Source organism: Cyanistes caeruleus, chromosome 1 (genome assembly GCF_971803275.1).
Source record: "Cyanistes caeruleus chromosome 1, bCyaCae1.hap1.1, whole genome shotgun sequence".
Classification (NCBI taxonomy): Eukaryota; Metazoa; Chordata; class Aves; order Passeriformes; family Paridae; genus Cyanistes; species Cyanistes caeruleus.
The window spans coordinates 51,171,147-51,197,165 of record NC_141701.1 but is presented as its reverse complement, the minus strand read 5'-3'; the positions used below and the strand labels follow the sequence as shown (position 1 = coordinate 51,197,165).

General features: G+C 37.2%; 1 protein-coding gene across 23 annotated transcripts in view; it reads right to left on the bottom strand.

Annotated features, from left to right (window-relative positions):
* PTPRM (protein tyrosine phosphatase receptor type M) overlaps positions 1 to 26,019 on the bottom strand; it is a 440,472-nt gene that overhangs the window by 39,479 nt on the left and 374,974 nt on the right. For all 23 annotated transcript variants that reach the window (XM_086892393.1, XM_086892399.1, XM_086892410.1 and 20 more), the window contains 3 exons: positions 22,703 to 22,790; positions 16,683 to 16,759; positions 13,840 to 13,876 (listed from right to left, as the gene is read on the bottom strand). In XM_086892393.1, the coding sequence (XP_086748519.1) occupies positions 13,840 to 13,876; positions 16,683 to 16,759; positions 22,703 to 22,790 (202 nt within the window). The remainder of the gene's footprint in view (positions 1 to 13,839; positions 13,877 to 16,682; positions 16,760 to 22,702; positions 22,791 to 26,019) is intronic.

Here is a 26,019-nt window from a genome sequence, read left to right as displayed (position 1 = left end):
ATGAGCTGGTTTCGGAATGGAAGACACTTTGAAGATCTGCTCAGCTGCTGATAATCTGTCAGGAGCAGTCTTCACCATAGTTGAATAGTTATGGTAGCACTTTCACTCATGCTTCCAGGAGCTGTTAGGGATTTAATGCCTCCATGAAGTCCAGAACAAAACTCTGCTATAAAAACTTCAAAAACCCAGGCAAAGATTATATAGTTGTGGTGGTTTCACATTGACTGACATTTGGGAAAGGAGTAAAAAAAAATCCCACGGAAGTGATTTCTTTAAGAGAAGCAGCTGTGAGCTTCCTCTGTGCCTGAGACAGGCCAATAGCTGGCCAGTTCTGAGAACTGACAGTATTTTGCACCATTAAGATATTAGATCCGTGCCTGTGAATTCCACATTTTAAAAACCACAACCCTGGGAGCTCTTTCTCTTTGCTTCTGGCCTCGAAAAGTAGCAGAGCTCTGGTGAGGCCGGCCCTTCTCCCCCATGGCCTGTGCGGCCTGGGGAAGGCCGGGCCGGACCCCAGCGGCTCCTGGGCAGGGGATGGAGGCTGTGGGACCCCAGTCCCAGGCTGGGCTGGGCCATGGCTGCTGACATCTCACCGACACTAAAGCACCCCTGCCCCGGCCTGCACAGAGAGCTCCAGGCCGAGCCAGGGCTGCCCACCCCTCCCAGCGGCTGCCGGCAGAGGGAGGGGCCCAGCGCGGCCTGAAATCCAACACCGTGACCGCCGTGGCACTGGGAGAGATATTGACCCTTTCACTGCACAGATGAGACCTGCAGACCTTGTTCCTCTGCCCAGGGAGAGAAAAGGACAGAGTGACGATAGGTAGAAAGACAACATGGAAACGTCAAGGTCAGTAAAGAAAAGAGTCAAGCCCCAGACGGAAGGAGGATGAGGAGATGCAGAATGGGCTGAAATATTCTTTTGGTAGGGCCATGGAGATGGACAGTGATATACTGAAATATCTTCTTTAATTAATGAAAAAGAGTATGGGGGGGATGAAGTATTCAAACTGTAGATCTGAGCAGAGGCATCCAATGAAGAAGCCAAGCAGATGTTGGAGTAGCTGTGATCCCATGAGACGCTTGAACAGAGAAAGATGAGAGCTGATGAAGACCCTTTGCCCCAGGGAGAGAAGACAACCTCTATTCCCAGAGATGATCACAGAGACAGATGAAGAAAACCTTCGCCTTTAAACAACTCAGGATAATACCCCATGAGTTCATGGCCCATGGACACACCTCTAGGAAGGCTGTGAAAATGAGAGGAATGTCACAATGCAGCATTTTTGCCTGGGCAGTTGCTATTTGTGGAAATGAAAAGCCATGAGAAAACTGTTTCTTGTGGAGAAGTCTCCCTGGCATGACAAGAGAAAACGCCTCTCCCTACAAGAACTGAAAGACTATTGTATAGCTGGTACTACTTTAGCATTTATATGGTCAGTTGGGTAGGGGGAGGAAGGGTGTTCTGGAGGTTTTATTCTGATGTTTCTTATTCTTGTAGTCCTGTTAATAAAGTTGTTTTATACCTTTTAAGATTTAAGCCCTTCTCCTAATCCATATCTCACAGTAAGAAATGAGTAAGCATCCTGGTGATTTTAGCCAGTGCTAAAACCCACCACATTATTTGGTGCATTGGCCAGGAAACTCAAATTGGCAAATATAAACCACTACAATAGTCTTTTCTCTCTCAAAATAGGTTTAGACATTTGTTTTCTATTGTAACATATACACTTAAAGGTTTATGCAAAAGTATTTTCATAGGCACAGTATGTTTGTTCCTATTGTATGAACAATTTTGATATCTGAGATAAAGCTATAGTCAAGGTAACACTACACCATATGGGCCCACTGCTCACCACCAGCTATCAAAATGCATACAGATCAGTCTTTTGTGTTTTTAGGTCTGAAGAAAATAATGATGAAAGCCAATCAGGTCACATAACCTGGCCATCTTCTAAATGCTTTAATAAAGTCCTCCCAAATCTGTTCCAGAAAATAAAACAACATTAAGGGTAAAAGGTAGACAAGTGCCATCCACCTGTTCACTTTTACTGAAGTCTCCTCCAGGTTTATCACTGTAACAATTAGCACACTAAAAAGCAATAGACATTTGTACTGGCAAAACCTGGTCACTAATGCTTTGGTGTTACTTATTAATTGCTAGTTTCTAGCTGTCATACACATTTTATGCACTAAAGAATCTCAATGAAAGAAACAAAACCCATGTAATGAGCTGAAAAAACCATGTTTTTGCTTTTATCCCTTTATTTCATTTGAATTCATATTTAATTCCAGTGTTGAGTGTGATGACATTTGAAAAGCACTTTCTAACTTTAGCCTTACAAGTATTAATTATTACATAATCCTCAACAGGGCTACTTTGTAATTATACAGCTATGCTGGATTTACTGATAAAATTTTCCTTACAAATGTATCTTGCCTTGGAAAAAATATAAATAAATAAAGTTGTGGATGGCTTACCAATGAGGCTGGTTGCCTATAGGTATGTTAGACCACTAAGGATGCCTGAGGCTATGGCTACTCTCATGGGAGGTATGGAAAAATTCTCTCCCCCAGTCTTAAACCTTATTTTAACAATTCTGCCATTGTAGTAGACTGGGTGGTTGCACAGAGAGAAGCCACCTGCTTGCAGAGGCAGTAATGACCTCGTAGCTGAGAAAAGATACAATTTTGTAAGCAAAAATTCTGCTAGAACTTAATTCACAAGCAAATAAAATTCTTTGTTTTCTCCTAACACTAACACACTTTTAACCCAGAACATACCATGCATATCAGATATATCTGAGTTGCAGCCAGTTTGCCATTTCTTTTTTTGGCCTTTTGCAACAATACCATCTTATAATGCTTACCTCCAAAAAACCAGTATGCAGCAACACTGTTCCACAGAAAGTAACCTAATCTATACTCAAATGGGTTAATAACTGAGATATGAATTTAAAATGCGCTTTTCATTATTTACTTACTTAGATGGATTGTCAATAAGAAACAGATCTGACTGAATCCTGTTAGCCTGACATTTCCAGTAAACGCTGCTTATGTGGCAAGCTGAAATGCTTTACTGGGACAAATCCTGCCCAGAGCAGCTACTGGCAATGTAGAGCCTTTCTACTCTATCCTTTGCTCTGGAAAAACACAGCTTTCTCTCATTACCAGCCAAGGGACAGCATAGTGAATAGTAATTGGCTGATTTTCAAGCACAAACTGAATCCTACCTGCTTTGAGCTAGCCAGTCAGCCAGCCCTGCTGCCTGCACACTGCTATATGTGAAAATTGGCTTTCACAAAATGAAATGTTCAAAGTGCTTTCAAGTCTCATTAGCTTTCAACAAGGCTTAGATTACTAAGTGACTGTGGAGCATGTGGAAATTTTATGTGTAGCTCCCACAAGACTGACCAGTGCTTTGGCTGACTTTCTATACCACCTACTCCTATATTTAAGGAATCAGCGCTAGACCTCTTACAGGAAGAAGAATAGGAGAAGATTGACTTGTAAATTCTCCATCTCTTTCCAAAAATAAAAAGAAAACAAAAACATTGCTATTTACAATGTACAGTAGTGGGGAGCCAGAGTCCCACTGTTTCATGAAATAATGCAAGTGTTTCACAGATATTTAAAATAAAAAAACCCCTCCATTCTGAATTCCCAGTTTAATATAGAGATACTTAAAAATATCATCCTTTGAGCAATGATAAAACTGATTACTCTAGGGATTTTTTCCTTTAAAATTGCTCATTTCATAAAACTAGATAATCAGTTTGAAAATGCCTATTTTCTAAGTGTATGTATATTCACATACACATCAACTGTTGGCTAGAGCTGGATCATTTCTCCTGCTGGCATTTCCTCTCATCCTTTTCAGAAATGATTCTGTGGCTAGTCAGATGGAGGAATGTGGTATTTATTCTCTGGAATATCATATGGCATTTTCTTTTCTTTATTAATACAGATCTAACTGGGCTGGAACAGTGCCCATATCAATTATTTTGTCTGCATTATGGTACTGTCTAGAAATCCCAGTCTGGGACTGGAGCTCCATTGCAGCAGAAGTGCATTACGTATGAAATGCCCATGAATACACAAAATATGTTCATGCCTCTCACAGTCATAAGCCAAACACACCTTGAAAGACAACAGAAGCAAGGTAGGATTTGAATGAACTGAACAGTCTTGGTAAAATGCACAGCAACCACAACATGACAGCTTCTACCATTCCTGAATACCTGCTCCTGCTCCATGTTAGTATTTCCACCATTTTCAGAAACAAGTCATTGCTGAATGTTTTTCAAAGGCTGTGACCACACTTTATTTCTGCACTCTTGACAGGTGCTATTTAAGACATTTTTATACCACTACAGCTAATGCTGCCAGCTAAGTTTCAATATAATAAAGTGTTACACACTTATTGATTGACATTTCTCCATGGCTAGATTTCCAATACTAGCTCAGTTTGTTCTATTTGAACAAAATAAAATGAAAATGTCATATGGTTTCCCAAAGAATAAATAGAACATTTCCACAACACCTTTTGACTACCCACAGAAGTACTGCAGACTGGTAACAGAGGAACTGGCAGCAACAGAAATTGTCCAGATTTAAACAGCCTGAGATGAGACAAAGCTGAATGCAATAAAAGCGGTGCACATAGTACTACTGTCCACGTATGCACCCTTATGCCACTCAAGAAAGTGTCTTTTTCTGATCTTAACTGCAGGAAACTAAACTAAAACAAAACATCATCAAAACAGTGTAGTTTGCAGTTTAATGTTGTTTGTCCAGTCTAACCAAAGAACCTTTCTTTCATATAATTTGCTTGCCCTACAGTAGAGATGTTAAATGGCCTGTTCCTCTCATTAACATTCTCTCAGACTGTGCAAATCCAGTATCTTCCAAATTCTGAATTACATGTAGCATTCTCGGGGGTTAGGAATTCCCTAGAGAGGGCTTTGTGGGATACCTGAATAATGCCATAGCCTTGAATCTTTACCTTGCAGCTTTTAAGACAGCACTGCTAGACAGTGGCTTGCATAGAGTGTGCTTCAGTTTCTTCTATGAAACAGGAAAAGCTTTGAATAATGTAATTGTAACTAGAGGCCTTGATGTATTTTCCCAGAGTGTACTGGCACCAGAGGTCTCACTCATGGACCTTCTTTCTATCTATGTACTACAGATATTTTAATTGCTTTATTACAGTCAAGCATGTTAGAAGAGTGATAGGTGACCCATCTGGGAACCTGAGATACAAGTATGAGCACATTCAGATGGAACAGCAATGAGAGGTATTGGCCCTCTGCCTGAGGTCACAGCTCTGACTGAAGGGTTATTCCAGGAGGCTTGAGACCATGGTGCAAACCTGAGCTGTCTTTGTGAAAGCAGTCCAACAGAAAGTTCCAGTTGCTGAATCAGTGTTTTCCACTAAGAAAGATGTTTTGTTTCTAATTTGTGCATTCTTCTCAATAAGCGTGATTTGCATCATGGAAATATGAATACCTATTAATCACTCATTCTAAATAGCTCATCTGAGCTTGGAAAGACAAACACATACAGATTTATTTTTTTTTTTTTTTGTAAAAAAACATGCTGCATCTAACATTTCCAAAACAAAAATCTTAAGTAATTGACTTCTTGGACTGGGTTCTTCATATCAACTTGTAATGCAGAATCAATTTTGATGATGGATGAGAAGTTTAAGATCATTTTATCCCCTTCAGTAGAAGGTTCCTTAGGGAATGGACAAAAGAACCTAATTAGTCTTTTGCGTTTCTACTTTCTATTTCCATGTTGAGTCAATCATAAGCATCAGATTGTAATAAAATCATCACTATTCTCTAGCTCAAAAATATGAGTTCATTTTGGCTACTTGTTTCTTTTCTTTTTCCCCAAGGACCTTATTGTGAAGGAATGTTGCTCATGCATGTGAGTAGGATATTCAGATGCTGTATTTTTTAAACTTGTACTGGGAGTTTAAGTGCATTAACATGAACACTTTACCTAGATGAACAAACAAGATAATTTAGTCTACATTAAAGCATAAGTAAAAATGCTAGAAAAAACTTCTGTCATAGTTTATCGTCCTGATAAGCTATATATCTCGTGAGTGAGATGTATCACTCACAGTATATTTTTATATTTAAGGGTAGAGAACATTTGTACTTTTATTTCTTCCTCACAGAGATAGTCAGTATCAAAGAATTATTAGTCAGATCAAGCTGTGTACAAAAGTCATAAAAAATAAATGTCTATTGGATATTTTTCTTTTCAATGTCAAGATAATTATGATTAAAAATCAAATCTGCAAAACTAAAAACTCAGCACTATTATTTGTTGTTATTTTTGGGGGTCCACCTGGTTATTTTCAAGTAGGAAATGGGAATTTTAATGATTTAATTCTGGTTTTTCATTATATTTTATGGGAGACTGCAGTATTTGATATACACTGTAAACAAGGAATGCTATTCTAACATGCCAAGTGTATTTGTGCTTGGTATAGACACAATACATGAACATGCTTACAACAGAATGAGATTTAGAAGCAGCAGCGGGAATCTCTACAGTCTTCATCTGAATATGCAACTGCATTCAAGAACACAGATGGATAGGGAAAGAAATTAATCCAATAAACCTGTATCTCTTCTTGTTTTCAAAGGCTATGCTTCAAAATCACCCAGACTGGTATGTGCATTTGGTGGCCATATCAATGTAGCGTTTTCAGTTGCCACCAAAATCATTTTGTGATATCAAAAAATGATATATCAATATAAGAGAGAAAAGATAACAGATTTCCAAGATTTGGATATGGTCATGAGACAGAAACAAAAAAACAAAACAAAACAACCAACCAAAAAAATACACAAACAAAAAACCCAACCCCCCCGAAAAACCCAAATCACCCAAAACTGGCAAAAAACCCCCAAAAAACACAGTCTTGTTTCTTGATATATTTGTTTCTAAAATACATTCTGTTTTGTGAATTTGCTACACTCCTTTTTTTTTTATCTAGCAGATGAGAAGACCAAAAGCTTGCTTTCTCCAGACTGCTGAAGAAGACCATCTGGTAAATAAACTTCACAGGAAAAAAGATGCTTTCAATATGTGATTTTTCTGACAAACTGCATTTCTCTACCTCTTTTCTGCTTTGGCACTAGGCTTCACTGATTAACAGGTGTGTTAATAGGTCTCTTTCAAGGGTGCTAGATACCCTCCCCATCAAGCCAAATTTATGAATGATTTTTTGTCAAAGATGGAAAACTCCTCATCACACATCAGCTTTTCAAAATTTGCCTTCCTCTAAATTACAGACATGCAGGTGAAATTGTACAGCTGATGCTGCATACATCTTCCTTGAACAAAAAATAGATTCTACAGCATAATAAAGGCAATTAGTAGTCTGAGCAACACTAATACATGGTCACCTTTATAATCTTTTCTGAAAGTGTTTGGTTCACAAGGATGGTGTGCCCAGCTCTTGAGTTTCAGAAAGATGACAATTTCCCTATTTGTAGAATATATTTTAAGTTACATATTTTTAAAGAGGACAAGTATATTACTTTTCACACAATCTTCTATGTTCTACATTACAACCTAGAAACATTTCCTTTTTCCTTATTTACCTCTAATTATTTACTGCAGACTCTCATTTCTCTCACTTCTTTATTCTGATATGCAGAGATCTATTGTAACTTTTCTAGTCTGATTTTCGTAACACAGAAATCAAACCATGATCTTGTCTTTGAGACAGAGATCTATATATGCTTTGAAGTCCTTTAGTCTGATTTACTGCAGCTCAGTCTATGTGGGGAAAAGGATAGCAAGAATTTTTTTTCTTCCTCTGTGGCTTTGACAATGGACTACAGAAAAATCATGATTTTCACAAACTTGGTTCACAAGCCACATTGACAGACAAGGGAAAGAACAGCCTGCATGGGATTTTGGAATTTATATTGGCAAATAAATACTAAATAAATACTTATTTATATAATATCTAGGACTTGTTTGTACTTTCAGAGAATTTCCAAAGGTACATGGAAGGTGGGCATGTACTACATACAAAATGTAGCCATATATGTGAAAAATCCAAGTGCTTTCACCTAGAAGTGAACCTATCAGCAGTTTTCTAAGACTGCTCCTGTTTCACTTGCACATCTGTACACAAAGATCCAGGGAAATCAAACACTGCAAGGAAGCCTAAGTCAACTTTGTATCAGAAAACCATGTTAGCTCTGCATTTACAGCCTTCCACCTGAATGGGGTCTCTCATTCCCTGCACAAGCAAAACTACCACACAGCTGATTACGACAAAGACAGAAAAATACAGAAATCATGAAAATGGTGAAAGACAGATGTTCTGAGACTTATCATTAAACCCTTCCATTAAAATGAAGAGGCAGAGAGAAACTCTGGTATTCTTATTTACCATGAAGTGGTAACTTGTAAAAAGCATTGACTTTGATGACTACTAGTTTTTAGTACACACTGTTTCTTTTTGTCCTCAACACCAGCAAAATACTGATTTTTAACAGATACTCAAACATAAATATGATCACAAGTCTTTGGTGGGTAATGGTAGCAAGTGAGCTAAGGTGAATTTACCATATGGCTTCACAATATAACCTGTAGATGTCACTTTCACATGTAAAGGGTCTATTACTTCTGTACATGTCTAGGCAGGGGTAAAAAGTAACTTCTTTGTCATCTGTCACTGCTATCGCAAAATAGGAGAACTTGGTTCTATAAAGCCTCACCTTTTCAAAGGAGGGCTTAGAATGGGCTCATCTCTCTGACTGAAGACAGATAGCTTCAACCATCTTTTTAATATTTTGAATATTAAAAAGTAAAGAACAGCATCAAACACAGCTGAATCTTCAAGATTAACACCGGTACACAGAATTCGATCACTTTGCATATATATTAGGAAAACAGCCTGGCTGTTTTCAGTCCTACATCCTGCAAAGAATAACAGCATCTATGAAACTGAGAAACTGTGGACAACTCTTTTGCCTTGCTGTTATTCAATTCTCCCTGAAGTAATTCCACATGGTAATATTCATCTGGAGACTAAAACCATAGAAGCAAAAGTTTCTTTGAAAAGAGAAGTATGGAGCTTCCACACTGCTGTAGTTGTGACATAAAAACAAAAAAACATGCCAAGGAAGTTAAGAATATTGTTATTCAATGCACTATTTCTGCTTCAGATGCCTAAAAGGGAAGTTTCAGTTTGAAAGAAAACGTGTTTTTGTTTCTGAAAACCCTTATTAAAATGTTCACACAGCACAGAGTTGTGCGTGGAAGAAAGACAAGTATTTTGCAGAAAAGAGAAGGAATATGAAAGGGGTTATTAGAGAGGCAAGTTTATGCTGTTGGTAGTGAAGACTGTAAACATTTTCCTTTTAAATATTTATTTTCAAAAGTTTCTAACTTATACCTAAAAAAAAACTCCTCCTGATTGAAACTTGACTTGATGTCTGTCTCCATAATAAGCATATCAGAAAGCAATTTTGCATCTGCTTTACAACTGGACACAAAGTAAAAAAAGAGGTTGAAAGGCTACACTGCACCATTGTATCTAAAATAATTTTATTTTCAAGAGTAACTTTTTACAGTCATTAAAATATGCTCTGAAGTATTTCCACAAAATATCTCAGATCCGGCTGTTCTGCATGCTGCAGCAAGCAGAGACAATCTGAACTGTGGGGAGCATTCAAAAGTCTGAGATGCACAAAAGAACATACTTTATATATGAAGACATGCAGCCTGCCTGTGAGTTATCTGCTGTTTCACACATGACTGACCTGCCTGAAAACCAGCCCTGGTGGAAATGGCCATGAGTGATGCTATAGAACTGTGTTAACATTCATTTGTCACTCATCATTTACAGCTGCTGGTGCTGTGGAAGAGGAAACATCCAAAATCCATGATAGAGACTCACTAAAAGAAGCTACAACATAGCTCAGTAAACTACCTGAGCTTCAGGAGACACAGAATGAATAAATACAAACCAAATTATTTTTTTCCTGCTCAGTAATCAAGATGAGACATGCTAGATCAGAAATCATACAGCAGTCAGAACATCCAGCACTGTGTGTGAGGATAAGCACTCTACAGATATTCAACCTAATGCTCTTACAGAAGGACCAGGTTAAAATTCATTGATTACTTAACTCCTGCAAAAAAAATAACCCTTAGCTGCCAGTAAATTGAACAGATCATACAGCTCAATATTCTCCTATAAAAAGAATTATATCCATGGGAACAAGGGATATATAAAGCAAAATAACAAGTTTTAAATTGCACCAGCTGGTTGGTTCTGCATGACCCAATATACTGGCTTTTGACAAGGGATTCTTTTTAATCATGGTGACTCAGGTGCGGATCCCATCTGTTGATGTCAATTACAGCAGATCACCAAAAGTCTTTATTAGCTGTAAATTCAGTCTACCACTCACATTATCCTTATCACATAAAGGAAAATTGATATTAATTTAGTAATTGAAATTGCACACTCTGAATGCATTACTCTTAAAAGCTGAAGTAAAATATTTTTTGTTTTTTAGTTGAGAAAGCCTCCATTAAAAAATTATTTTAAAAAACATTTCCACCCCTAATTCAAAGTAGCAGCAGGATACTATGAATGCCAAGGTGGAAAGCTACCAGTCTGCATGTCAGACTCTGGTTAGTATGGAAGACAGTAACACTTCAATAAACAGGTGATTAGGCAACTCCCAGCTCTGTTAAAAGCAGATTGGTACTCTATTACAAACTGATTAAATTTGCCACTTCTTCACTTCAAACAATTATATTTGCTCATTAACACTTGATATGTTGAATGCAGCTTAAGAACATAGGAAAATTAAATATCAATCATTCTAACTCCTCAGAGATTTAAAACTGACTCACATAATGATATTTTCCTTCAAAGAACAATAGGCATGTGCACCTGTGAAAGCTGCTGTGGAGGAGAAAAAGGAGAATGGAAAAAGTTATTTAAAGACTGATGAAAAGTAGGAATCAAGGGAATTAAACATGCAGCTTAACTGTTGTGCTGCCTTGATGTGTTGGTACATACCTAATCAAAGTGTGTTCTAAAACGGAGCATGAACATCACTGGGCACAGGGCAAGCTGTGGCACATGACATGATTCTTAGTAAGGCTGACATAGAATAGAATCATAGAATATCCTGGGACCCACAAGGATCATCAAGTCCAACTCCTGGCCCTGCATACACCAGTCCAAGAATCCCACCATGCACCTGAAAGGACTGCCCAAATGCTTCTTGAATTCTGGCAAGCTTGGTGCTGTGACCACTAGAACATATGGAGGCATAGTCTGATGTGAAACAAATGTGTTTCTTTCACAGTTTATATAATATAGAGTCCTAAAGAAGTTCTGGAGATTATTCCCAGTTACTTTACCACCTTTGCAAAAGATGGAGACTACATTTTACTGGAAGTGTGCTTTGTCAGGAAGCTGGGATACTGGAGAGTAACGCTAACTAGTCTTTAAGAAACTGCATCTATCAGGATGTTGCAGAGAACCATAAAAAACAGAAGAGTATTTTTAACCCTATTCTGATGATAGGAAAGCTGAGAGAGAGGAAGAAAAAGAAAGTTGCTCGTGATTCTTCATCAGGCCACAGACAGAACCAGATAGAATACACAAACTTTGGAGATCAGTGTTCTTCATTCCTACAAACTAGAGGTATGAACCTACTTTCCAACTGGCCCTAAAAAGTAAAATGTTAAAGATGTAAACCACAAAAAACATCACAGCCAGATAATTCTGAGCTTGTTGTAAATTGTATGCTTACTTTTAAATTAATTTTATATTCTTCAGAGAATCTGTTTCCTATTCACTACACCATTGGAGGGAGGGGTTAGGCATCCCCATGTGCACTTAGCTGCAGATACACAGAAGACATTGATGTGACCCACCCCAAAACTGATAGCTGCAACAGTCATGTATCTTTTACATCTTGGAAGAACATTAGTTTCTACTGTTATTCTCCTTCTTGACTAAGTACTTCTTGACACCATACAAGGAAAAAAACATGGCAAAGAAACTGTTGGGACTTGCTGGTGGATCTGGAAAACAGACCTTCAGCACATTATTCATACGTAAGTATGTACTTGGTTTTAGGACCTGAAAGTACAAAACTTTAAGCTTGGTATTTCCTATTCAAGTATTATGATGATTGTGATAAAAATTATGATAAATTATAATAAACATTGTGATAAAAGAGTACTTAAACTTGCTTTAGATAGGGGCCTATGAGAAATATATCTGGCAGATCTTCTGGTGTACTTCCTGATGAAAACTTATTGAAAACTACAAGTTAAAGGCCCACTGTTTATCTTTTTATTTTAGGTTTCAACTAAAAGTGAAAAACACCACTAGGTAAATGTTAAATTGAACAAACAATTTCTTTTTTTAAGAGGAGGGTGTAAAAGTCCAAAAGGAATAAATCAGATTCTGCATTTTTGTTCCTGTCTTCCCATCTGGCTGAAAACAATGACACTGGGTTGTCTGTAGAGACTGTGGACTAAGAAACATGGTGGATGGGTAGCAGAAGTGGAAGAGGAAGCACATTTACATGGCTCAGATTCTAAGACCACCAATTCTGAAAGTATGAAACTCTGGTCTAAAAATGTAATGTTGACACTAGTGAAGTGGTTCTGGAAATAACATCTGTGTCCTGCCCCACTGTCATCTGACATGAAGCAGCACCACATTTGACACTGTGGAGAGCTGAGGTACAGCAAGGTAGAGATACGAAACCTCCCACTGGTTTAAGTGGGAGGCAGCAGACTCTGGGGCATTTAAGAAACAACTTAAATCACAGCAAAATGCCTTATTTGACATGGTCAGCATTTTATTTGCTTTGATAAAAAAACATTAAAAGTATGTGACATCTAAATCCAACGCATGTTAAGACTATTCTAAGCATATTATGCTCAGTACTCCAGCTGAGTCCCTTAAAAGGTTGAAATAACATCTGTGGATGGAGCTCAGCTTTTTCAGCTTTCAAATGCAGGAAGCTCTGTCAGAGTCTACCTATTACAAAAAAGATTCCCTCCAAGCAGTGGAGGAGAAATCAAATTTTTACACATGCTATCCAAGCATTGGCAGGAGATTGGCATATTGTTCAATATTGTGACTTAAGTAGTCACAGAAGACTCATTCTTTCCATTTGTTCCAGCTCTGAACTTGACCAAAATAATAAATAAGGACTGCATCAGAACGCACAAATTATGTCTTTGAAGACAAGTACAAATTGAAAATTAATTTGTGTGTTGATAAAAGAATAGGTTCTTTTTCCTGAGCAAGCTTCTAAATGATGGCCTGTAAAACTGTCTCTTTAGAACCCTATGCCGAATCCTCCTGCCTGTGCCTAAGTGTCTTTTGGTCCTCTACCAAAACTTGCTAGCTGAAGAGTTCTGTATTTTAAGGACCTGGAACCCAGTTATCACTGAACAGTTAAGAGAACATGCATTTTCATGACACTGCTGCGAAAAGCTACAAAACATTTCTACCATGACTCATTTCTTTTTTCATGAGTAACATAATGCTGAGTAACTTCTTTGAAAAAGGATGCATTTTTCTTTTTTACTTAAAACCAATTTTAACACAAATGTAAAGGACAGCTTACTTGAAATACCTGGAAATTCAGTAATAATTCAGTTTCCTCACTTCTACCTAAGTGATTGAGCCAACTCTACCCTGGATACTGACTGTGGCAAGAATGCATGTTAGAGAGAATAAACTGCAATCCAAGTACCAAAACCTTTTAGCCTCACATAACTGGAAGGAAAGGGTGATAAACTTACCTTGTGTAGCAATGTAGTGATTTGGTCTATGATAACCCTAGAGTAAATTGAAAGGAAAAAAAAAATCAGCAATTTGCACCTTGGCTATGTTCCTATGAGTGAAACTTCATTTAGGATAGTATTCAGTAAATGTCACAACAGTACAAATAATGCATTAGATGCCAAAGTTCTTTTCAGCTGGGGAGGGGTAAGTGAGAAGGGAAACAAAAGCAAGTGTGTTTTCTGTAAAATACTTAAGTTGCAGCCTTTACATTAGGGGCCAGAAATAATATGTTCCTTCAGTCCCTTGTTGGCTCTGCTGAAAATGAACAGCATGAAATCCTCTCTAGCTCTTGCAGTAAATGGCATAAGGTACTCATGGAGTCTGAGATATACCTTCACCTATTGCTGTTGACTGCAAAACCTATCCCTTTTTTAACAGCTAAAAAAAGTCAGCCTGGGGAAGTCAGGAGGCCCATGGTGATTTGTTTATGTTTTATTTCTCAACAGTAAAAAGGAGGGTAAGTTCTTTGATTAAATCATTTGGTATGATCACACTTTTTCAAGAAGAACATAATACAACTCTGATGACATGAGCGGCTTAATCACAAGTTGGCCCAGCAATAAAAACCAATACTCTATGCATTCTTTGCAACATGGAACAGGTTGCCAAAATGTAATCACAGAATTTTTATAGTATTTGAATTTCTGATGTGATGGGAGTGTCACCAAATGTTCAGATCATGCACCAGTATGCTGATCAATCCAGTTGTAGGAATCTTAATATTTGAATAATGGTTATGATGCATTGTCAGTGATCAGCAGGAAGAACTTAAGGCTGTAGCATGTATGCCGTTGCAATTTCTTTGTGAAAGAGCAAGGGGAAATGCAGTGATATGAGGTGGGAAAGAATCAAAACAACTGAAGATACTTTGAATATTACAGAAAGAATAACATGAATTACAGAAGTTTTCTTTATATGACATTGAAGCAAAATTTGGAAGTCTCTGAACTGAGAAGTGTTCAGGGAGCTCCAGAATGGGCTTTTTTTCCCTGCTATTGGTTACCTAATCCTTACTGCCTTAGTGGGATCAAGCACTTCCATTTCCCAGTGAAAAAAAGTACAGGAAGAAATACATCATAACCATTGTGTCTATGATTATGTCATTCCCTTATTAACATGTTATACTGACAGCATGACAACTCTAGTAATAACTGCATGCAAGAGCAAAATTAAAGCTGTTTCTGTAGTAGAAAAAACAGTGTTTCCAACAGAAATCTGACTAGCAAAATAATAAACAAACATGCTGTGTTTTGTGGCAGAGTTGTCTTTGGAGGATGCCTGCAATCCTCCAGCCTTTGCAATGAAGCCATCTGCTGAGGATGAGGAGAAGACTTTTTTTGTTCTCAGGCATTGTTTCTTCTAGGGCCATATTCTCTCCATCCTTTTGTACTCCATGAAGTACATAAAGTCCATAAAGTACTACATAAAGTAACTTTTTTGCAAAAGCAAAAAAAGGTTTCTGTGCAGATATCTATCAGCATTTTATATGAGACTGTATGATCTGAATCTTTATTTTTCATATCTCATAATATTTTAGAATAAGATCCAAATGTGATACAAGAACATACTGCTAGCCTAAAATGAGAACAATCCTGAACATTGGAGTAAATGTGAAAGTGAATTCAAATCTAAGTCCCAGTGTGAACTCACCTTTCATAATAGATTATTACCTTGAGAGATTAGTGTGGTGTCTAACTAAATATATTTGTGTATGTGCCTTCACTGCTTGGTGACTGTGCTATTCTTTCAAACAGCAAGGGACTAAGCAGAAATCTGAGGTTAGTTTAATGATCCTTGAATATTCTTATAAACATCAGTAAGAAGAGATAACTTCAGAAAGTTCCCTCAGACTCCATATTATTGCAACTTGTACAGCTTGAAGTACTTGTACAGCTTTAGTTCCTCCACATTCTGAGAAAAAACATCTCTTACATTCCTGTTTCATACTAGTAATTAAATTTGAACTGCAAAATCTGACACCGTTTTTCAAAGACGTAACGACTGAACAAGGAATCTTTAGCAGGCACAGTTTCCTATGAAGTAATACTTGTTTTATTTAGCCTAACATCCAGCACTCCATGTGAACAGCAAACCTACTAACTTTGCTATCCACAGACTTCTGGCTTTAGATAAATAATATTGGCTTTTTAATGATTTTCAATTCTACTTTTGAGCTCATTCTTTCAACCAAAAACACCTTGTCTCTTAAAGAATTTATTCTAATGTAAAACATTAAGTTAACATGATGCAGAATGAACAAAGAAGCCACTTTCAATAATTAAACAGCCTACATATTTAATGAAATGTCTTGCTTGCATTAGAAATACTGGTTAACAGCTGCAGAATATACTTTGAAGGCGACTTAAAAGTGCAGAGATGACAAGAGACTGCAAATCTCTGCATTAGGCATTACGGAGTTTTGTCACATTAATATGCAAACAGCTTTCTTTTAAATGTGGAATGATGCCAAGCTGTTGACAGAAAGTGAAAATAACATTTTGCTAGCCCATATAAGCACCAGCAGGAGAAGTAGCCATACAGTGTTCCTGGCAAGGTTTCAGTCTAGTGGCAGTTGGAGGAAATGACTCATTTAATTTACTGATTGACAAACCTTTGAGGCTTTTTTCTTCCTTTAGTGAACACCTAGCTTCCAAAGATAGCACTCTCCAGTGCTAAACAATGTTAGCAGCTGTTATTAGTTGTGGTATCTACTACAAATCATGAATAATGTGAAAATAATAAGAGCTCCCTCTTTGACTGAGAATAGCATTAAGCTCGTTGACTACATCAGGATACGCACATCGATATAATTCCCATTGATGTAATCGGAACTTGTTTCTCCTTCAATAGGCTGCAATCTCACTCGAGAATGATCATCTGAAAAGGGAACAATGGAGAGGAAAAAAAAGTAATTAAAAACATATTCAGTAACACAGGCTTAATCAAAATATTCCTTTATAGCCAAACAAAAACCTTAGCAATTACAAGTTCATGCTTATTTTGTTGGACATGAAAACTGTATCTATATTTAATTCTCATTTCAGTCATTCACAGGCTTTCCAAATCCACTCTGTTTTTCAGTATAAATTCCTTAAATCTTATAATGTGAAACCCATTACCTTTATGATTTTTGCCTTGACTGCCACTGCTTTTGTCAATAAAATAACATTAAGTTGTCAAAAATGCTTATTCATTTGGAAATGCTTCTGCCAGTACTCAGAAGAAGCTGAAGCCATTCAAGACATACTGTCACCTCAGAGTTTTTGGAAGAATCTCATTATCCTTTTAGTAAGAGAAAAAGCAAAACAAAGTAATGGCAAAACCCAAGCAGTAAAGACAATGGCTTTGCCACTGAATTTTGCTCCACTGTGGTCATCTGTATCTGCTCAAGCACTGTGAAAGCACTTCCAACTCCATTTTCTAAATTCCAATCCAAAACACTGTGGCGTGAATTCATCTCATGACAGCTGCCTCTTCTTCTCTATGATACAGCAACACTGCTAGAGGCTAGTTCCCACCCTGCACAAGAATATCTGTAGGCTGACAGGGCTCCTTCTCCTCGGAGACTTTGTAAGCTCCTCTTGACTCTCTTAGTTCAAAAGCAACTACAAACAATGTTCTTTTCAGAATGCTGCACAAGTTGTAGACAAAACAATTTGAGGGTAGGATCTCAAGGATGGAGAGATGGTAAGCAGACACTTTACTGCTGCTCTGTTTATGAGGTACTCTTGCTAATTAGGTACCTATGTATTATTGTTTTGCTGCCTGCCTGCTGAGCTAGTATTACTTGCAGCTGATGACAGACCTTCATGACAGTCATTATTTGGTTGTAAATGTAAATAATCATTAAAACACCCCAAATTTGCCACCCATGCTCTGAACAGCTATTTCTGAAGCTTTAAAATTCCTAAAAGATTAATAAATGAAAGAATATGAAACAGCTTAAAAACCTAACTTCATTATAAGTAGCATAATTTTGGCCTACATTACGGTGGAGGAGGAACAGGGCAAGTGCTTCTTAAAATAGCATTGTTTTAGAATGACAAGTCAAGAGAGAAACTGGTCAAGGTAAATTCTTTATCTCTTCCTCTTATGCTCCAAGTCTTAGGAAATAGAAATTTTAGAGCCTCATTTATTTCCTCAGGATTCCCTTGGGAGAGAGAAAGGGCATGCTACAACCCCAAACATAGTACATCAGAATGAATTAGAATTCCATCTTCAGGTTCCACAGGCCTTACATTGCTGTTTTCTTGGAATAATTTCACTCAACAGTCATCAAGAATGAGGTTTTCAAACATGCTTGAATATTTGAATCAGTTATGTTAATCAGGTCAGCCTTTTCAGCCTCTTTACTCACTTTTCCAAGAATAAAAATTTATAGAGCTGTGACTTTCCATATGTAACCCCTGCTTGTCTGACTCTACCAAGCTATGCTTATCCAAGTGCTTTGCTATTCTATGCTTAATTAAGCTATTTATCGGTTTCTTCAGAACAGACGTTCGGCTCACAGGACCTTAATATTAAAAATCCATCTCACTCAAGAAAGATACTAAGGAACTTTCTCAGCTCCAGCCATGGCTGCTGCTTTTACTGTTTTGGGACCTGATTTAACTTCTGCTAAAGTCAGCAGACTCAGAAGTCAAGCTTGCTTGGACTCATGGCATATCTTCATCCATATTTTTATGATTTCCCACATCATTGCCTCATAGGCATTCTCATCAGGAAAACTCAGGCTAGTAAAGATCTACACTTTTGCATTCCTTGAATTAGAGAGGGCAGGGTTCAGTTGTCTAAGCACAAAACATCTCATGGCACTTTATGTAGCAAGCAGGATATACTGCCTAGCTTTCAGCTGCCACTCTGGAATAACATGTCTCTCTTACGTACTGTGCCACATTTATTGGCCTTGCACGGATGTCCCAGGTCACCTGAAATGGCACCATGTGTCTATATTTAGGTAACTGAAGCCCTGTTTGATCACTGGACTAGAAATGAGTCCCATATTGGACAAAATAAGCTTAGATTTCCCTCTAAGAAACATCTTTAAAATGTAACTTCCTGTTATTTGACTGATCTATGCAATTGAATAATATGCAGTATCTTTTCTTTACATTTCCATTATTTTGTTACTTCTCTTGCAGTAACTCTTGTTTTGGATTAAGCAAAATAAATAAGTTACTTCATATCTATATCTTCATATCATCTCTTTCCCTTTTTTCTTCTGTGAATCTTTTTTAGCACTGCATTCTCAGCTAAGTTTCTGGGAATTCTGGGGGTAATGAACTGTCCAATACCCATTTATTTGCAGTGGAACTGGAGTGACTCCCTTTTTTATTGCTTTGAGAACTTAAGTTAACTCCTTACTGCATGGCAACACTTGTTAAATTGAAAAAAATACTTATGTCAACACAAAGAAATGTTACTGTGTCTGGGCTGTGCTTATGCCAAGCAGATTTAAAACTAAGAGGTACACAAGCCATATTCTTCAACACATGTGTTGATTCTTAAATAGTCTCTAGGTTAACTGTCTATATTTTTAAGGTATTTTTTTCCTTTATACTTCAGTTTCTCTTGACAATTTCTGTTGCTTTAAAATACTCTTTTTTCCATCTCATTGTTATTTTGATACCCTTCCATTAAGAGATCTAATTTAACTTTCCACTGATTACTTAAGCTTTTAAAATTGTTTATCTTAGAATAAATTTGCCTTTGTAGAATATGGTAGTAGATAATGAATGTAAGCATTTTATTCTCTCTCACCTCGTGTTACCTAGAACATGTATATGCCAGCCTGCAGACTGTGATCTTTAACAAGCCCCTTGAGCACCTGGTTGATTAGCATGCCTAGCCAATGACCCTTTCTTGGGATGTGCACTCCCAATTCTCTGCAAATCAAACCTTTTATAAATGTCTCACCTAAAATCTTTAGCTGCTTTTAAAAGCTGTGATCAATACTCTCTTCTTGTTTAGTCAATATTGAGTTAGGTAAAAATAAATACAGAACCCCTCCCATTCCCTCAAGATCTTTCATGAGGAAAAATGAATAAATTTTACCAAAATCCATGCCTAACCCCACAGTTATGTCAGAAACATAAATTTTCTTAGGTGATGAAAGATTCATTTAGCAGGTTCGTGCTGGGTTTAGTTTGTAATGAGAAACCATGAAGGTTTTTTTGTTCAGTAAAGAAAGAACACGTTTTCTGTTGGTACTGGACTGTGATCATGATTCAACTTTTTGTAGCCACTGTCATACACTGGGTAGGGCACACTTGTAGCCAATTAAATGCACATCACTTGGATAACATAAAGCATATTGCAATTTTGACAAGCTCCTGCAATGCTAGATGCTTGGTGCTATTGTTTTAGTTCCCTACAAGAACAATAATGACTATGAGCAATATTATAACAGTAGTATCCTGGGAAAAATTAAAACAAAGAGGGTAAATGGATGGAAAAAAAATATGTTTTGCATAAAAATATACATTTCATTATAATCATGTACCTATAGTCAGTGGCATCTGTGCCACTGTATTTTAAAGTGTCTGAACATAGCATAAAAGGGCAATTTATTAAAGTGCTTTTAAGCTAAAGCATATACTTTATACAATTATCTAGGACAAATTTTCAAAAGTAGACCATTCAAACTGTACCCTCAGACTCTGAGAAATGCAATCATTTATCCAGGAGAAAAACACATAAAATAATTAAAAAGTTAACTACCCTATCTGCACACATGTACTTAACAACAACAAACAACAAATAGAACGATAGTTCTTGTGGGCAGTTTCAGCTTTTAAGATACTGTCTTTAATTCTAGTAGATCTTAATTTTAACTTGAGTTGTCTTCATTTTCACAGCCACATAAACAGGAAGTGTTATTGATAAAAACTCCATCCAGCTCTCTCCCTCTGCTAAATACTGAGGACATTTCAAGTAAATTGAGCTCTAAATGTCCTGAGTTATACTTGGTCTCTTAGAAAGCCTTCAGCATCACTTGTAATTGTCATTGATTTGTGTATCTAATATCTTTTATGTGTTCTCCCTTGGCTATTCATCACTTGATTACCTCAAACATAAAGCACTAGCAGTTTTCTGGTTTTCTTCAACCAAAGGGTGTCAAAGTGTAAGACAATGTCCAACATGACATGATAAGAGGGGAGTGACACACTAAACCTGGCTACAAGAGAAGGCCTATTGTAATAGGTTTGGACTGGAAAAAAAATTCACAAAGCAAGGATAAGCACAAAACTGCTTTGTATTTCTTATTTTTGATTTTGATATTTTTACTCAAATTATTAGCTGTTAATCATATAATGTATTGCTACATCCTCACAAAATAACAAGTTTGTTCCACATTAAATATTGCTTGGAGGGAAACAAGCAAAACCGTATCTAGCTAACTTATCTGCTTTTGCATATGTGCCAGCCCATCACAATAATCACATTTCTCTAGAAGATTTAATTTCCTTTTTCAGTATATAGCATTGTGTACATCAAAATACATAGCAATACTATTGTGTCCACTCAAAACCATGTGGCAAATCATTTCTCTTGCTTAATTTGCCTTTGCCTCAATGTGTATTTCCTGTGGGCTCTCATTCTGCAGCAAACTACAGAGCTGTTTTCTCCTTGCGGACAGTCTCTGCCCAGCTGGGCCCTATTCTCATCGCCTACTGTAGGTCACTAAGTTGGGAGCTGTTCTCTCCAGACCCATTACACATGCTCTGCAGAGAGGACCTGCTGAGGTGGTGATTCAGAAGCATTCAAATGGGTTCTATTTCAGAACCATTTCTCAAGAAGACCTGTCCTTCTCTCTCTCAAGTCCATGTGGTCCACTGATGAGGAAATCGAGGCAGGTATGTGCCTGGACATGCACTTAGGATAGGTGCTGAAGTCAGTGCAAATATGCACTACACACTCCTTCCACAGGTCCTCCAAATGTTCAATCAGCATGGCTTATTTTTCTCTGCCGCCCCATGTACCTTCATTTTCATGCTTACAAATCAAGGTGATGGCTGCTTATTTCTCTGCTTATACCTGCTCATGGTTATCTGGCTGGCTGTTAAAAACACATGCACTCCACATCTTAAATTCAGATTTTAAAGTGAAAAAACAGGGAAGGGATCATCTCCTACATACACACTGAGAACTCACCTTTAAGTGCAACAAGAGCAGTGTGTAAAATAATACAATTTTACTAAACTTGATATATTTCCTGCCTCCACGTTCATGTGCAACATCTCTAGTCACAATGCTTTGGAAGTCATGATGCAAGATTTAGGGGTCACTCACCAAAGCATGTTATCATCTCCTCAAGTTATTTGATTATTAGTATGTCTAATCCTCATTAAGCCTAGCATGTTTAAGTAAAACATTAAGGGTTACCTTTTTTCCTTAGAGACTGTCTAGCATAAGGCAGAATAGTTGACTCTGTTATTGTGGAACACTCAAGCACCAGTATTGTCTGCTCCTAAAATATCCAGACTCTAATACCAAGGTGATGATGTGGTCATGGGTAGTCTTGTGCTAAGCTGACAGGAGCAGTCTGGGACCTGTTAGAGCTGAGTACTGGTTAAAGGTGTCATTCTCTATTAGCCAAATGCTGATCACAGGGTGGAAGGTATACAGAAGGGCAGTGGAGAAAATGCATTAAATTTGACAGTTTTCTCAAAGAAAAAAAAAGTAACGTTTTCCCTCATTTTTATCTTCTTAATCAGGGAAAAGGAACATAAGTCTGATGTGAGCACAAGGCTGGTGGTCATTCTTATCCAGTTCTGAAGGGAAGTTAACAAAGTGCACAATTATGTTGTCAACACTCACATGCAATGATATTCCCATATCTATTTTTCATTCTGTTCTCATCTTTCTTAGCTGAATCCCATGGTGCAGACTGTCCTTCAAAGAAACTCTAAAAAAAGGAGAGACAGTGACATTAAGAAAAGCATGCAGCAACAGTTACCTTATGGCTAAATGAAAGAGAAAGGCAAACAGTCCTTGTGGGCTTTGTTGTTAAAGTGGCATTTAACCGATTCATTTACTGAGCAAAAATACGAGTCTCCTGTTTAAATGTTATCTATGCATAGCTCCAGATGTTACTTAAAATTTGACATGAGATTATCTGTGTAATAGCAAGAAGAATTATTTGCAAGTGAAGTGCTATTAAACCTTTCCAAATCTGCGTTCTTGCAACACTGAGAGTCCTTCACTTGTGCTATCCAGATTCCCTGTATAGTTCTGATATACACACGTGAAGCTGAAGGAGCTTCATCATCAGTGTTGGAGGTACTCCAGTATTTGAGTGCAGAAATTACAGACTGTACTGATATGTTTTATTTTTGACATACCCCAAGTTTCATTTACTTGTTGGCAGATGACCTCATAGATCAAAACATATACAGGCATTTAAAAAAACATGGATTCAACTAGCACAATTGTGCCTTTTTTTTCTCTTAAGGACAATTTATGACACCACCATGATGATTCTTTTCTCAGAGAATAAAATCAGTGTGATTTTGTTAAAGATATAATCTCATTTTTACCGAACAGCTGTCCTTTAGCTAATAAATCTCACGTAAACAAGAAAGTTGAAGGTGCTAAAAGTTTATTTTTACATTAATAAAACACAGAAGCTGCCAAAAGGGCAGCAAGCAAGTTGTTATGCCCTATTAGTTCTGAGCTTTCTGTGGTGCAAAAGAGCATTAGCACAACCTCTTTATTTATGCATTTTATCCATATCATGCAGATGCGTTTTAAAAGTCTGTATTGAAATATTAATCTTGTGTTAAAAAATACTTAGTTACCAAGCAAACTACTGGAATTCTATCATGATTATGGCCAGTCTTAACTCATGTTTTCATCTTTTTACTAGAATGATCAGTAGATTAAATCTTCTGTATCACACTAGAGAAAACACTGGTAAGTTTGTATCTTTTGCAATCTCTCAACACAGTGAGTGGTTTAAAACACATAATATCCATAAAATTGTCTAGTGTTACTGTCTTTTACCCTCAAATTTTAGAAAAGTTGTTTTTCAAATCCCAATGATTTCCAGTAGCAAAGAGCATAAAAGTCAAACCAAATCCTTGATCTCTTGCTGAAGTCAAAGGAAGACAAGGACATGCAGTGTCTAAATTGGGTATTCTTTTCACAAGTTTACTAGTGCTGGTTTTCAACTTATGATCTAGAAATTCCTGAAAATATATGGACTATTTCTAAAATGTTTGTAAGTAGTAACTCAAGAAAAACAGAAGCCTGTCAGTGGCTTCAATTTGTTTTTCCTTCATCTCTCCATACTTCCTTAGAAAATTTTTAATGGTTTGGACAGTGAAATTATTAAAACCCACTAATACAAATGAATTTCTCCTTAATCATAACATACCCATGTCATTGTGTACAGCTCTGAGAAACACTCATTGCTACCAGGATAGAGAAGTGCAACCCTGTGAATCCTGAAATGATTTATAGCTTTGGGGCTCTTTGCCAAAGCAGCATCAAACGTTATCTGATTATACATTTGCCAACGGCATCTAAAGCAAGCAGGCCCTCCCACTCTAGAGAACTCTCAGCTCAGGCTGGATGGAAATGACTTTGCTAGTAAGTCTGACCAAACTGCAAACTTCGTAAGGAATGACTCTCGATGGACAAAGATCTATGTCTCAATTTCTTGCAAATTTCACACTCTTGGACAACACTGAACAATTAAACATAGTTAAAGGCAAAGTAGAGATGGAAATGGTCAGCAGCAAAGCTGCAAAGACGAAACAAACTAACAATTCATCTGATCTAAAATCTGATGTGGATTGTGCATTTCATACAGCTAAACAGACTACTGAAAATTCTAGTTTTCTTCTCCTAGAGACTAATGCACAGAATTGATCCATGAGACACCAGCCAGCAAGTGGTTTTGAGTTCAATTCAGTAAGCATTACATGTGGTATTACAGAAAAAGAGTCCTGCTGACACAGCTTCTGAGCCTACACCTTGAAATACGGAAGACCCAAACATTCTCCAAGGGGCATCTTGCTTCTCTCTGTCCCACTAATGAACTTTCACAGAATTGCTTTGAAACAATCAAATGAAGTAAAGCTCTGGAGGAAACTGGGAAAGATTTAGATGGTGCTGAATTCTGGGAAGAAATACAATAGGCAATGTACTGCTTTCAGAAACTCGTCTGGGTCTCATCTGCAATGTACAAGTTCTATTTTTCCCAAGTGTTTGGAACTTCTGAAAACAATGATAAGTTTAATGAGTCTTACAGATAAACCATCTCCTAACAATTTATCTCCAACATAGATAATTCTGTTCTTTAGAACAGATATGTATCAAACCTCACACAACAGCAAAAACCAGGAAACAGATTTACATTTCCAGCTACTGCTTTCTGACTTTACTTTCTTTATTAAAAATGTATTACAGAAAAAGAACTTCAGATATTTATTTTTCTTTGAGTTTTTATCAATAAATTAGTGAACGAAATAAAGCATATCACACAGGGAAAATAAGACATAATTTATGTATATCCATTTTTCTTTTTAATTCATTTTGGGATACACACTGGTATTACAGTGAGAAGAGCATGGGAAAGATAATTTCAAGGAAGAGCTATTACAGTGCAAAAGCATAAAAAAACCCAGTTATTGTAAAAGACAGCTGGAGTGTCATTTCCTAAATTCCCCGTGTGCTACCATTACACGAACTCCAACAGAATGATAATCCACACTGTATTATAAGGAGAAATCTCATTTGTCCCACAAGTAAAGAACAGAGAAGATATTTCATAACAGATGATCTGTCAAGATCTTTCCTTACTTGTGAGAAATACACGTTTCATTACAGAAATTTTTTAAATCTCTTCCCTGACATATCACTCTCCAGGGACGCTGCTCCACAGCAGCCCACACATTATCTTTGTGGCTATTCATTCTAATTCATCCTTAGAAGTTTCTTAAAACTGTGGACCATTAGGAAGAAATATGGCCCACAAACAGCTTCACTCTGCCAAATGCTTGGCAAGGGCAATGGAGAACCAAAAAACGAGTATAGGACATTTCTCAAATAATTTAAAATAAGTATTTCTTCAACTCAAAATCACCCAGAACTCTGGCTACCCAGCCTCCATGATCTTCTTGAAAAATGAA